General features: G+C 40.2%; 1 protein-coding gene across 3 annotated transcripts in view; it reads left to right on the top strand.

Moving 5' to 3' along the window:
* The first annotated feature begins 365 nt into the window (after positions 1–365).
* The window catches only part of grm2a (glutamate receptor, metabotropic 2a), a 31,222-nt gene continuing 16,726 nt past the window's right edge, over positions 366–14,861 (top strand). Inside the window, exons 1-2 of one of the 3 annotated variants that reach the window (XM_034870281.1) lie at positions 366–942; positions 12,177–12,911. In XM_034870281.1, coding sequence (XP_034726172.1) covers positions 12,384–12,911 — 528 coding nt within the window. In that variant the 5' untranslated portion in view covers positions 366–942; positions 12,177–12,383. Of the gene's footprint in view, positions 943–12,176; positions 12,912–14,861 lie in introns of those variants that run through there. The other 2 variants (XM_034870282.1, XM_034870280.1) reach the window with 2 other exon arrangements.

The raw sequence follows: 14,861 nt of genomic DNA, 5'->3' as shown, positions 1-14,861 counted from the left end.
GAATATACGTGTCTGAATCTGTTTTTCTTGCAGGAGTAAAGGAAATGTTCGAAGCTCGCCCTCTCAAAGCGCGTGTCCCCCTGCGCGCATCGCTGTGCCATCTGGGACTGACCTCACACTCGTGCCGTGTCACAACTTGTTTGCGGATCCCATATAAAATTTCCACCGCTGAAGATAAGCATCTCCAAATAATCTTTATTTTAATAGGCTATAGCCTGAGGTTCCCCCCCTCGTGATCTCTTGAACAAATAGGGAGAGACTCTTCACCGCATCCGATCCAACACGTTACAACTTACCTACTTACTAGAACGAAGCAACTAAAAGAATACATTGTTTACTTGCGAGGAGAGAGACGATCTCCAGACCTTCTGAAAGTTTAAGCTCTCCCTGGTTGGTGACTCATCTGCAACATCATTTTTGAAAGTGTTGTTGCTATTACTGACGATTTTGCGTAGCGTGCCCGAGTAACTGGCTGAATTTAAACTTTATGCCCGATTGCCAGTTCTCTTGAGCGCCAAACCCGATAATCTGGCATCCTAAACATCGCATTTCTTCTTGATTTATTTTTTAATTTCCGAGTTGTTGCTCAAGAAAGTAAAACGTCTATTTTCGTTCCATCGGAACAATGAAGTATTGACAGGTGCGTCTGTTTAGGAAAGGGGACTTGTGAACCAGCAGGATCACAACTCGTGGTGGTTTGTGGTTGTTTTGGTTGCTTCCAGCACCAAGGACAGCTCCTGGCACGCAGCTTAGCTACACCCGGTTGAAACTTCAGGCAGCGGCACACTCTCCTCCTCCATTCATTCATTCATTCATGCATTCATTCATTCATCCAGCTCCACTGTCGTGCAAATCCCTCAACAGTATTGCAAAGGATATGCGTTAAGTTTGCACGATCCATTCATCGCACGGCAGCGCTGGAAACGGAGGAACCCCGCACAGGTAAGAGATGTGTGTGTGTGTGTAGCCTGTTTGTTTCGGCTGATTTGTGCATCGGATGCCTGAAGGTGCTTTTTTGTGAACTTCTACGAGCTGGTTTGTAGAGAATGAAATCAGGTGTATTCGTATTGTAATTTGTTGAGGAGTTGACCTCACCTTTTATCTATGTAATTCACCTCCTTAAAGTAATAATGCAATCTAAAGACGAAGGGAAAGGAGGAATAAATCAGTGCTTAATTTCCGGCATTATTATTGTTTTTATTGACACTAGATGCGATTTGTTAACCGTATAATGCGCACGTTTTACCTCATTTTTGTTTACCACTCCGTGTCTGGCTACAGCCATGTCTACTCGTTGCACAACCCTCCACCTGTGCAGGCTGCTAACAAACTACTAAACATGCGCTGCCGCACACAACAACCGCCATATATCTGATCACTGATTATGATACAAAAAAGTGCGAAACATTACCGAGAAAGTCGATTTGAAAATCAAAAACTTGAGAATCAGTTTGTGTGCCGTGGGGTGCTGGCGAGAAGAAGATGATCTCTCCGAACACGGTTCATCTTTTCGTTTGGTTTCTATTTTCGGAGACATGTCTTAATAGTTTGAGGATGCTCAGAAAATGCGTAATAACCTAGCAGTAATGTCTTTTTTCATCTCGGAATAAAACAACAATCCAAATTGATAGAACCATACTTTCTGATTAACATCAAATTAGCATGTGCTTCTATAGATGGGGAGTCTGTGTTATTCTTCGATCATCAAGGGTTTAAAATACATTTCTAAACATATTGGTAGTATAAATGAATACCCCATGGCGCAACTGTTTCGAGGCTTTGTTTTGAAGGCTGGACAATGTCAATAAGGGAAGAAAAATGTAGGCTATGTGGCTGCTTCCTCCAGTCCCTGGGGCATCTGTGCTGCATGTTCAGCAGATGAAACACAATAGAAACCCCCTCGGTGCAGTGCAATCAGTTCATCCACACAGATTCAAACAGGAAAAAGTGTTTAAATGACCATTATTGTATGAGGTTTTTTTTTACATAATAAAATTAAGCATATTAGTCCTGTGAATTCTCCTTCTATACGAGTGAGAAACTGAAATGATGTGTGCGCCCAGCACTCACAGCTGACGATGTTGATTACAGTAAATTATTCAGGTCATGGCTGACTGAAGAAGAACATGCTCCACTGCCATCATCTGAATCCAGAAAGAAAAAAAGGGAGCAGGAGGAGTCTGGCCAGTGCTCCCTCCGCACCTCAGTCCTGACCGCAGTCTGCCTCACCTGTTACTTTTGACTTGATGCGAAGGGAACCCACTGCCAGTGTAACATTAGGGCGCCGCGGCCCACTGTTAATTACTTTGGGTGCTGGATGCGCAGAGCTGAATAGCAGCATGTTTTGGGGACAAACAATACACAATCGACTCATTGTCTGCATAGAGAAGTCAAAGCAGGAAAGGCTGTTTCTGAGATATGTTCACCAGCAGCTTTACTTGAATGCACTGATCTTTCTAGTACAGGCATTGCAAGTCTGGTATTACAGCATGCCAAGCGTTTTTAAGGGGCAGAATGAGGGGTGTATTAGCTACCAGCTACCAGTGATTGAATTAGAGTGTGAATGTGTTGGATAAATCACTCCCCTTCTATCAAAAAGGAACGGCTTAATAGCTTACTTTTCCATATGCCCCCCCCCCCCCCCCCCCCCCCCCCCCCCCCCCCCACACACACACACACACACAAAGACACACACACACAGACACACGTGCAGGTGAGGTACATCAGTTTGAAGTTGGATCTCTGCCAGTATTATATCACATTAAGCCTGGGTTACACTATACACCTGATGCCCGTAACATCTGTTAAAGGAAATATTTAATGTCCCTCTGCACCACTCTAAATGTAGGTATTTATGTACTGATTTGTATTCTGTTAGCTGATAGTACATCTTCACTCGTGTTAATGAGACACAGGTGTGTTTGTCTGTTATGTGAAAGACAAAGGCAAAGGGACAATGAAAGATTAGAAATTACAGAAAAAAAGAAAAAAAAGAATCCTGTCTATAATTTTCGATTGACAGAATCAATGGAAATATTTTCAGTGTGGATGTTTTAAAGATGTATTTTTAAGTTTGCTTACACTGTCAGTCACTGACGATGTAGTCCTGATGAAATCTGATATCTACATTCTCATTAAACTGAGAATATATCACTATAACACTATATCTTCACTAGATTCCAACTTAAGTGATATAGCATGGACTTAGACTACTCAAATGAAGGCAGACACTTCCAAATAATTAATGATGTGGATTTGACTCGGATTAAAATTAACTACTGCAAATGACTCACATGACTCAACTGACTCATTACCATTTTGCATTCTTTGTGTGTGTGTGTGAGGTTCCCAGGCAAGTCCTGGGTCAGCTGCATCAAAAATTTCAACTGTGACAATGAACTGTAGTTGATTTCTTACTGACTTCAGTAATACTAACAGGATTAGTGGCACTGGAAGGAGTTGTCAATCAAAATTACTCAGGACAATGAACAGAGCATTTTAACATCTGTGGGTTAACCATAGATGTGTGGTTTCAACTTTCCACCTCTGTCCAACTAACTAACTAACTAATGTCCATGTTTAAAACGACTCTCTGTTCAGAGGAATTTGCCATTAATTTAAGATATCTTATCAAATGTTGTCAAATATCCTGTAGTTTCCTTATCCTAAATAGATTCATACAGGCAGTTGCTTGATAAAACTCAGAAAGTCAGAACTGTTAGAAGATAATCAGCTGTGGCTGTTTTGAGACCTAACATGAATTAATGCAACAGTTGGCAACCTTTTTTCGCTTGTGATGCCTTAAGATAAAGCAAAGTCTCAGTCACTTGTCACCGGTTGGCTATACATTTCAAGAAGCTCAATTAGAGTGATTAATAATCTTTAGGGCATTGAAAGAAGCAAAGATAAAAAAAGAAGTAAAATGCTGTGTATCAGAAGTTAGTTTCTTCTTATAATTTCCATATTGGGAGTCCTCTTGTAACCCACTAGATTTATCTTGTGACCCCCCTTAGTGGTCCAGATCCTATGGAAACCACTGCATTAAGGTATTACTATTTTAATCATTGTTGTGGTCATTAGTGAGTAATGCTGTGGGTTTCTTTGTAATCGTTGATGTTGTTGGTTGGCTGATGTAGACTGTTTAGGCACATAATTACGTTGTTAAAAAGGGTTCACATGGATGACACTACACCCACTGATTCAAGATTCAAGATTTTATTCATTTATTTATTTATTTCTCATTTGTGCATCCACCAAACAGCCCAGGCACATAGGAAAAAGACTATGCAATGTAGTTAAGGTAAATAAATGAAAACAAAATAAAACAACAACAAAACCACAACAAAAGTGTTGACCTCGTATTTAATGTTTTAAAGAAACACTTTGGATTTCCTGGGGCTTTAAAGAATATATGCATAGAGCCTCTCAATCAAGTGCTGGGTATTTTCCTGTGTTAATAGATAGCTGAATAAAAATGAGATAATATCAGAAGAAATACCATTGTCTGATTTTGTATGGTGGTGTTCCCCCAAACACATCATTACCCAGTCTAACTGCAATCAAACGTTCATTTAGCACAGGCAAGAACTACTATAAGAGAAATTAAAGCATCTATTTATAAACAATTTTTACGTCTCTTGGATGTTTTTTTTTTTTTTAGCTAGATAAATGATGCGGATTAAAAACATCTCTCACAGCTCTCATCTTGCAACAGCACTTCTAATGACCCCCCCCCCCCCCTTTTTTTTTAACAGTGTGGTGACATGATAATGAATAATGCAAAAATGCAACAAAAACCTCAGAAAGAGAGCACCATACATCCATCGCTGTGTTCTGGCCAATTATAGACCTGGCAGTAATGATCTCTGAGAGACAAAAAGAAAGGGGATGAATGTTTGATGAGAGACAGAATGGGACTCTTGGGAGGACAAGCAACCGGTGAACACATGCAAGGAGTCCCCCGTTTAAAGGTGGAGGGAGACGAGTGGATGGATGAGGGGCAGGTAAACAGAAGCACAACTATGATGAATGAGGTGGATTACATGAAAGTCAGGAAGTGAATTCTGAGGTTTGCTTTTTATTCACAGACTGTCTCAACTTTATATGTGACAGTAAACCCTTCAAGCCACCGAATTGATCCATGTCTTCTTAATTGTGAAAAGATAAGCTGTTTTATTTTAGGGAGACATTTAATTGTTTTACTGGTTTAACTTTAGTGGATTTCGCTGATCCAGTCAATACTTACTACAATACTGTTCAGAGATAATCTATGTTAGTTTTCCTTTAAATGTCTTATCCACCGTTCCTATACTCTAAAGATCATGCTGTCTTTTAAAGTGTAACAACCCACAAATTGTGATATTGCTTTATGTAGCCATATCTGCTACAGAAGTTGAGTGAGAAAAACTACTAAATGATAATAGGTGGGAATACATCTAACATGAGAACAAACACAGAAAGCCAAATGGCCCAAAAGCCACTGTGATGGCCGGATTAAAGAAACTACAACAGAAATTACCAGTTGTGTCTACAAAAAATAGAATACAGCTGTGAGAACGTGTGTGATCAACACAAAATCAGTTGTTTAAAACGGAAAATTATACACTATTCTGTACACATTCTAGGAAGCGCCGGCCTCTCAACTGATTCAACAGCCGATTGGTTCAGAATCAACTCAACACGATGACGTTTTGCATAAACTGTTTATTGATTTTGAATGGGAGGGATTTTAATAGCTATTTGTTTGATGTAAAGGCTTATTCTGTACAAACCACTTGTTGTGTGGCTGATAATTTAGAAGTCAGAGAGACTAATCTGTTCAGATTGATGATCACATACCACTGCTGTTTATTTGTTTTTGTCTTTTAAAGATTACTTTTTGGAGCTTTTTTCCCTTTTATTATAGTGACAGTGGACAGAATGGAAAGGGGCAGAGAGATGGGGGATGACACGCAGCAAAGGGCCGCAGGTTGGTCTCGAAACCTGAGCCAACAACGCTCTGGGTGAGCTAGAAGCCGCTCCCAGTCTGCTGGTTATCAACATCAGCAAGAGATCACATGCAAAGAATTTTGACAGCTACTCTGTCTTAATAGAAACAACTGTAGACTGTGTACAAGCTGACATATGGGTCCGATAACATTTTATTAATTAGGAATCGGACCACAGTGTTTCTGTCACTTCCTGTTCAGCCTGAAGGCGGCTGGAAACGGCTTGAAACTGTCCGACTTGAGGGCGAAATATTGTCACCGCCCACGGCTGACGCCGCCTGCTCTCGTCCACTTTACAGGCGAGGCGCAGTTCATCTCAAACAAGATTGGTTAAATTAACTGTTGTTGGGAGGTGGGTTCAAAACAGAACAGGAAAAAAGTTTCAAAAGTTGTACCGACAAGCTCTCTAATGCAATGATCTAGTGTGTGTGTGTGTGTGGTTTCCTCTAATCACTGGTTGTACTTAATACAACGTGGCAGTGTAGTTTCTGACGTCTCGGCCTTGTCTGTGACTCTCAGGTCTAAGCCCATTCAATCCTATTGACTTTTATTAAATCTTTTAAACAAAATCCATAACACAGCTAGGCACTTTATGGTTTTTTATCAAACATTACTTAAACACTAACATTACTCAAACACGAGTAAATTGTACACATGGCAACATCTCAAGCCTTGAACTATTACAAGCACGTTTTGGCTATTTACAGCAACAGGACAGTGTGTATGGAGTCAACTCAAAAGAGACATTTCGAGATATTTTTCAACACCACTGTAAGAAAGATTGTTTTTTATTTTTGTTGGTAACACGTGTTATGTCATGTTGTGTCAACAAAAACTACATTTATGTTCAAGGAACTTTTGCGTAACATTGTGAAACATTGCACTGATCTGGCTATAACAATTGCAAGTTGCCAGTTGATATTACTTGGTAAAAAACGTGGGAATTAGTTGAAAGACTTAGTTGTTAGGAAAGCTTGATATTGGTTGGTATAAAAACTTGGGAATTAGCTAAAGGGACAAATTATTATGTATAATGTTTTTGTAACAATGGCACTCTATAACAATCAGACATTAACTCTTTTAGGCATATTCAGTAAACACTGTTTGTTGACAGTTAAAAAAACACAGAATATCACCATCCCTATCCTTCAATATGTGTTGAAGAAGATCAGCGAAGTATCAAAATTGCAAACTACAACAGACTTTCATATGTCGCATGTGCTTCCAAGATCGTAAATTGTTTGTGCTCAGTAATATCTGTGTACATGTAGACCTTTTTAAGTATTCCCCAACACAGGACCATTCTCTTTGTCATCTGGAAATGTTATTTTAGGGAAGCCTGACTCCCGTTACCTTTGCTTCCTCTTCGCCAGCCTCCAAGTCATTCCACAGGGAATCTGCATCCTGCTCATTCAGGCCCAGAGCTGCACATACAGTAGATGACCTCCACTCTTCAACACTTGCTAATGCCTGGGTGGATATTACCATATTAATACGGCACTCCCCTCCAGGGGCAAATGAGTGTCATATAAAAGTTTGCCTGGAAAGCATCTTTCTGAAACCCCACCCTTATCCCTCTTTTCAATGATGCCCACACTCTTCACTTTTCCTGTTTCTCACATTTGCTATCTTTTTTGTCTTCTTTTGCCCCCCCCCCCCCCATCCACTCCTCACATTCCTTCACACAGTCTGGTTAAAGTGTGTAAGAGGCTGGCAGGCTTTAAGCTCTTGAATTAAAAAGGCCATCTGGTGAAGAGGGAAACAGAGATAGCTGCATAGGAGGAGAAAGGAAAATGAGAAGCAGTTTTTCTTTGAAGTTAATGTGTAGACAGCATTCTGGGTGGGATATTACATCGAAAGTGTAAATATTGCTCACAGCATCTGTCATTTGTACATGTACACAGTATTTTACGCATTACATTGATTAAGTGCATGACTTACAACCAGCTATCATACATCATGTAGAGGATCTTCAGCCATAAAATATTCCTGTGCCTGGTAAACAAAGTTGATGCATTTATTAAATGAATAGTTTGACAATTATGGAGATGCTCCTATTTGCTTTCTTGCCAAGAGTTAAATAGAAGGATTGTTAGCACTATCAGGTCTGTACAGGAAAATGAAGCTAGTGTGAGCAGTTAGTTTGCTTAGCTTAGCATGAAGACTAGAAACAAGGGGGAGTCTGTTCAAAATTAACACAGTCTGCCTACCAGCACCTCTGCATATTTATATCTCATTTATTGTATTTTGTTTTGTTCATTCAACCAAAGCGTAAAAACAACACGCTGTGGTTTCACGCTTTACTGGGAGCAGGACTCTAGGACGTCTTATTGTATCAAGATGTAATTGTTAATCAGTGAGAGTCAGACGTGTTGTTAAGCAGATTTGGTAACCTTGGGCAGAACCAGGATAGCTGTTTCAGAAACACAAGAGATTGATAGCAATCTTCTCAATTAAGCATATTTCCCAAAATGTCTATTGCTTTGAGTAGGATATCTAAAGTAAGAACAACCTTACATGTGAATTATTTTGGACCCAAAAAACTTTGTTATACTGTACAAATTTTAGCAAATTGAGGAGATATGGAGATTACCAGCCTTTACTGCATGTAACTTTGCAATGACATTATTATATTTAAAGATTTTCAAAAGGAATATGTATGCTGTCATCACAGGTTGGAAACTGGAATGTAGTGAACAAGGACATAAGAGAGAAATAGAGTCTACTGGTGAGATGGCGGTCTCCTGTGGGAATGCAGGCTCGGGAAGGAGACTGAAGTGTCAGCTAGAAGTCCTTTTGTCACCATTCTCTCTTGTGGATGTGTGCTTAAGTGCTTTGACAGTGTTTTATTGCCATTTTTTTCAGGAGAATTATATACAAAATAAGACTTGTTGTTTCTTCTGCCATTCGGGCAGTTATAGTCTCAGGCATTTTTGACTTGTTTCACACGCTGCAGACCTGCAGTAGAACAAGAACACACTCACAAAACATAAAAACATTCTTGTCGTACACAATTGTATTCCTTCACTTGTCTGTGGTTGCCTTTGTATGCGAGGGAAGTAGCAGTGCATTTGCCTACACTCTATGTGCGGGCTGTGGTAATGAACTTCTACTTGTTGACATGTTGCTGAGGGAGCAAAAGAAAAGTCAAATGGAAAGTAGTTTGTGTGGAAGAAAAAAGAACCTTGTAAGTTTCAGTGGCAGCTCATCAAATGTAATGCAGCATGTCACATCTTGTTTCTTATATTTTTTAAACAACTCCAGTGTTTGCACCAGTAGCACTTCTCAGGCAGTTTTTTTTTCTTCTCACCAAAGACTGGAGAAGTAAGAATATCAATGGATCAAATGTGAGATATTTAAGCAACATCTAAGCCCAGTAGTTGTTTGAAATCGAGGATTTACCATCCATGTATTGTTCTGCTTAAGATGTGTTTAAAAGGCAGAGGATGAAACACAAACTCTGCATGAGGTCCGATCAGTTTGGATAGTTCACAGTGCAGGTTCCCCAGTTCTCCCACAGGACCAAGCAACATGCATGGTCAGACTGGCCTACTTGTCCTGGTCCGTCTTCCACTTTCTCTTCATCCTCTCCATCTACTGGCAAGTTTCCATGGAAACAACAGGGAAAGAAAGAGAGAGAGAGAAAGAGACAGCAAGAGAGAGGGGATAGAACGACGGAAGAAAAACAATGTGGTCTGCAGTCTGAATCCTGTTGAGTGCTAATGTATGTTATTTAATGGGTTTGTAGATCAGAAAGAAAGACATGAGTTTCAATATCTGCATGCGTCTCATATAATCTCTTATCAATCCGGTTCATTTCTGCTGGTCAGCCTACTTGACTTGTCTAAACAGTGGATGTGAGACAGATCATTCTAGCTCAATAATTTACTCTGACAAACTGTTCCCACACTCAGCACTCTGCCTAATTAAGCCTTTGAGATTTGTGAGGACCGACACCAGGCCTGAACAATAACCTTATGTCTTATCTGTTGAAAATCCATACAGGAACTGCATCAGCGTGGAGTGTCACATAAAATTGGAACGTAGTTCTGCATAGTGTTGAGTAAAAAGCTTATTTTCTTTATTATGCCGCCCTATAATTTTAACATTAAAGGCAAAGATAATAGATCGGGCAGTAGAAGGAACACATAAATAAACAGAATTAATAGATAGATTTATTTGACAATCATGACATATACAGACTATCAATAATTAAATTACACAACAAAGCCCACAGACTTATTTCCTTTGTGATTTTGAAGTCTGGCAGGACAGAGATACCAATTCAAATACAATCTCCATTTGATCAATAAAAGACATAACATAAAAGGGCAAAACAGAGTTTTTTTGTGCAAGGTCCCTTGTTCTATTTCCTTTATAGCATGCCATTTGTCTCTGCTTCATTGTGTTTCCGAGATACTGGCAGTTTATCCCAGTTAATTGCCGTCATGTATAAAAATACATTTTTGCCAACTGAAATCTTGAATCTAAAAAGAATAAAAATCTGTTGAGTTGCTTCTTTTCGCATTTATGTGATTGTCTCTGAAGCCATTAAAGTAGTTGGACAGATATTTGGCGACCGCAGTATGAAATATTTTACCGGTAAGTTCCAACTTGATATAATCAATAAAAACAGCTAAGTCATTTAGGGTTTTATAAGGGCTCAAAGTAATCTTATTTCGAGGAATAGTTTGACATTTGGAAATACACTATTAATTTAATAGAACTGGTTGATTATGAAAGCAACTGATAATGGCCGACAATTATGTTGTTGTTTGGCAGTAGCCTCTTGTGGTTACAGTAAGTATCGCAAAAACAAACAAGGAAATGAGGGGACAAAGTATAAGAGCGCTAAATTTTGCATTAGAAGGTAGGATGGGGTGATGGATGTAACGCAGGACCTTCGTGTCCCATGTCAAATCTTCAACTGTCATTTTGAAATAAGTTGAAATTTTAGTCTGTAACATTTTAGTAATTTTTACGTGACTTATTTTCAGGCAAAGCCAGATGTTTTCCTAACCCTAACAAAGTATTTTTGTTGCCCAAACTTTACTAGTTTTGTTTTACGTTAATTAAATGCTTAAACTGTACCCTCTGCGTTAAAAAGAACGGTCACATGATTACATTTTATAGCTGACCCTAACCTCTGAACTGGCAGATCAATTGTGTATTTTATTAGTTTAAATGAGCAGAAACAGTAAATGCCTTTATAGTCTAAGGACAGAGCCCTTCCCCCAACCACTGAAACCCCAAATGCGCTGTTTGTGTGAGTATGAGTCGCATTTGTTGCACTGAAGTGATTTTTTTAGCTCGGAATGAAAAAACGCTCACATTATTTTGCAGCTGCATCTTGCCTTGTATTGAAAATAAATAACGAACCATATTAGAAACAGCAAACAAATGAATCAGTTTATGTAGCTTGAGATAAAATCACTCTAATTCAATCCGTTTCATTTGTATGCTTGAAATGGATTTCAATACTTTATCTCCTTTGATTTGTATTAGAATTGTTCTGTTGTTGTGGATAAAACACTTTTTTTTAAGACTGTGTGAGTAGTTAATATGATTTGACAAACAATCCTTGGAGACATGATTTATTATCGCTGTAGACTTGCAGTGTACAGGAGCATGTGCACATGTGATTATAAAAGAGTTGTACAATCATCTGCCTTAGAAGGGAAGTCGCTTGAGGTTGGACAGACAATGAAACAGGAGGAGAAATGGGTTTCAAAATAAAACATACACACGCACACACACACACACACACACACACACACACACACACACACACACACAAACACACACAAACACACACACACAAACCCTAAGTGAAACCTCTCACAATGAAGTCTTGACTATGTGCTGCTTGCAAACATGGGAAAACCGTTTGGAAGATCCTCCTTGTCCTCATTGAACTGTCCACTAGACTCATCTTAGTTTACGCCTGTGTAGTGTGTACACATTTGATGGCTGCTAATAATGACCCATCTTTTATTTCATTCTGTCCTGTTACTTTATATCATATCCTTCATTAATACACATCAAGACATATAATATATTGACTCACTTGTACAAAAATATTTCAATGGGACAAACCAGTCACCGGCAGACACAATGTGTGTAACACAAAGGGTTCATTGTACTCCAACTCAAAGGCTGTGACTGACTTTCTCTCTGTTTGATCTGCAGGCTGTAATTTACAACAAACTCTGACAAAGAGAAGACCGAAGAGGATGGGGCTGATGCTGTAAATGGCCTCTGTCAGAATAAAAACACTGGTGCTTTGAGATCTGGTGCCTCTGCCCCTTACTGTTTTTTTCTTTAGAACCATCATCAAAAGCTGACCAGACTCAGACCAGAAACACCAGTACTGTGACCTTGTTTTTTCCAAGGGATATGTCATTGGGGAAATCCCCTGTGTTGGGGGTGCGCCCTGTGCCCCGACCCCTCTGGCTGTCCCACCTCAGCCTGCTGTGCTTATGTGTGTCTCTCTTTGCCCAGGCCACCCAAGGTTTGCCTGTGGTAGGTTATAACACTGACTCCAAGAGGGAGATCACACTGGAAGGAGATTTGATGATTGGCGGTCTGTTCCCTGTACACCAGAAGGGTGAGGGAGCCGAGGACTGTGGAAAGATCAATGCTCAGAGAGGGATCCAGAGACTGGAGGCCATGCTGCTGGCACTAGATGAAATCAACAAGGATGAGCGCATCCTGCCTGGGATCAGACTGGGAGCTCACATACTGGACACTTGCTCTAAGGACACCTACGCTCTAGAGCAGTCCCTGGAGTTTGTCAGGGCCTCCCTCACCAAAGTGGATGACAGTGAGTACACGTGCCCCGATGGCTCCTACGCCATCCATGACGACGTCCCTCTGGCTATCTCTGGGGTCATTGGAGGCTCCTACAGTGATGTCTCCATTCAGGTAGGAACTAACAAAAACACACCAACTGAGTGGGTGGGCTGTCTATGTCTTATCTGTGAAAGAATAATTAGTTTCAATTTGCTGTTGAAGATCATCTTTGTTTTAGGCCGTTAATGTGTTGGTCACAAGCTACATTAATTTGGTCAGAAGGCGCAATTGCATAAGGTGTGTTTTACTTTTAGCAGCTACTGCAGGCTTTAGAGAGAGCCAGAGTGAGGAGGGAGTACAAGCAAGAGTGTGATGGATGGTCACATAACTGTCCATTTAGACTTAAGTACCATGTACAATTGCCTCTTGCGAGATGTTAACATAGGGACTTAATGAGTATCAGTTCCGCAAGGAGGATCTGTTTACCTGTACGCCCATATGCCTGGCTGATCTAATTTAGAAGATCTCTTTCTCTTTCCCGGTAATTCACACTTCGGCAGCGATCCTGTCAGAGGCAGACATGCTACAGATGTTGTGTTCGGGACGGGCTGACAGGATGACTAGTGAAGGCGTTATTACTCTCAGCAGCAGTGCTCCTTTAGGCTCACTCAAGCTGATGCTCTGCTAATTGGGTCTCCAAATCTTCAGCTGTGATGTGGCTGCCACATCAGTAAAATTTCAAGTCATTGTGGAAAGAGATGGTGTGTCCCGTGGAACTTAAATTGGTTAATACTCACCAATATACATGCTTTTAAGCATTAACTCCAACCCATCACCCTGGCTCAGTCAGCCAGAAGGACCGTGCCTGCTGTCTCGGCTGAAGAGTATGGTTCACCTCACTCGAGACGTGAAGCCTCATCTTCCAGATGTCTGCTTGTTTGAAGACAGGAACACACTTCTGCCCAGCCAGAAATAATAATTGGCTTCAGATCATTGATAAACCATGGATATTGTAGGGACCCCTGCCAGTGGCAGTCTGCTGTTAGCAGCTTTCCCCAGTTTGTACTTCAGGACAATGGACTGGCAGTGGCATCCTTCCATACTTTTCAGTCAGGATTTGTAGAAAACAGTGGCCAGCAGACATGCCAGCACTGATATGTCAACAATTAACCACAGTGAATAGCTGCTTCAGTGTGCTGTCTTACAAATGTTTTGTCCAGTGGGCACCCTGTCGATATTTTAAAGATACAGCATTGTGTTGAAAATAAATGTATATATCTACTTTGACTGAATAAATGCTACTATTGAAAGTATTTTAGGTTTAATTTTCCCTGATCGTTGTTGAGCTCTGCAAACATCATCTGTTTTCAGTAGTTCGGTAGTCCAACTGCTGACAGAACACAATGCCAAACAGTACAGTACAGTGTAATGATACATTATACCGGTAAAGAGCTCCTGGGAAATGATGTAAGAGGATGATTCAGGGCACCTATATTGGAATTCCTTGTGAAAAGGACAGTTTGGAAATAAAAGATTTGATAAACGAGCTGTAATTTTAGTGAAACCTGGCATCTGGGGCTCCTCAGAGAGTGCCCTTGTCTTGTGGTAATTTATAGATGTACTATTACAAGCCTGAGGTCTGAGGTCTGCCCTAGCTTCACTGAATCTTCCTCATCAGTAGGAGTGCACCACAGGACACAGTTACCTTTCTCACAATGAATAATCTTCTATATTTTAATGTAGTTCAGTTATGAACTAGTGCTTGCTCTTTCTCTTGGTTGGTTGCTAAGCATGGAATCATCAAAGACAACTACGCTCATGGTCTCTTTAACTGTAAATTTGCTTATTTTTTTAAATCACTTTCTAGCTTTTTAAAAGTAATTATTTCCTTAAATCGTCCTAAAACGATGTGAGATGTGCTCATTGACAGCAAGGGGTATATGCATTTTAACACTATTATACAAATATATGAATTTGGGGCATGTGAATGTGTGACATTTCTGTATTGCTGCTGGTTGTTGCTCTGCAGACACCAATGTTTCTGTCCTTTGTAGCTGCCTGGTTTGTGCATAATCTATAGCC

Source organism: Etheostoma cragini, chromosome 4 (genome assembly GCF_013103735.1).
Source record: "Etheostoma cragini isolate CJK2018 chromosome 4, CSU_Ecrag_1.0, whole genome shotgun sequence".
NCBI classification, from domain to species: domain Eukaryota; kingdom Metazoa; phylum Chordata; class Actinopteri; order Perciformes; family Percidae; genus Etheostoma; species Etheostoma cragini.
This window is presented reverse-complemented; position numbering and strand designations above follow the sequence as displayed.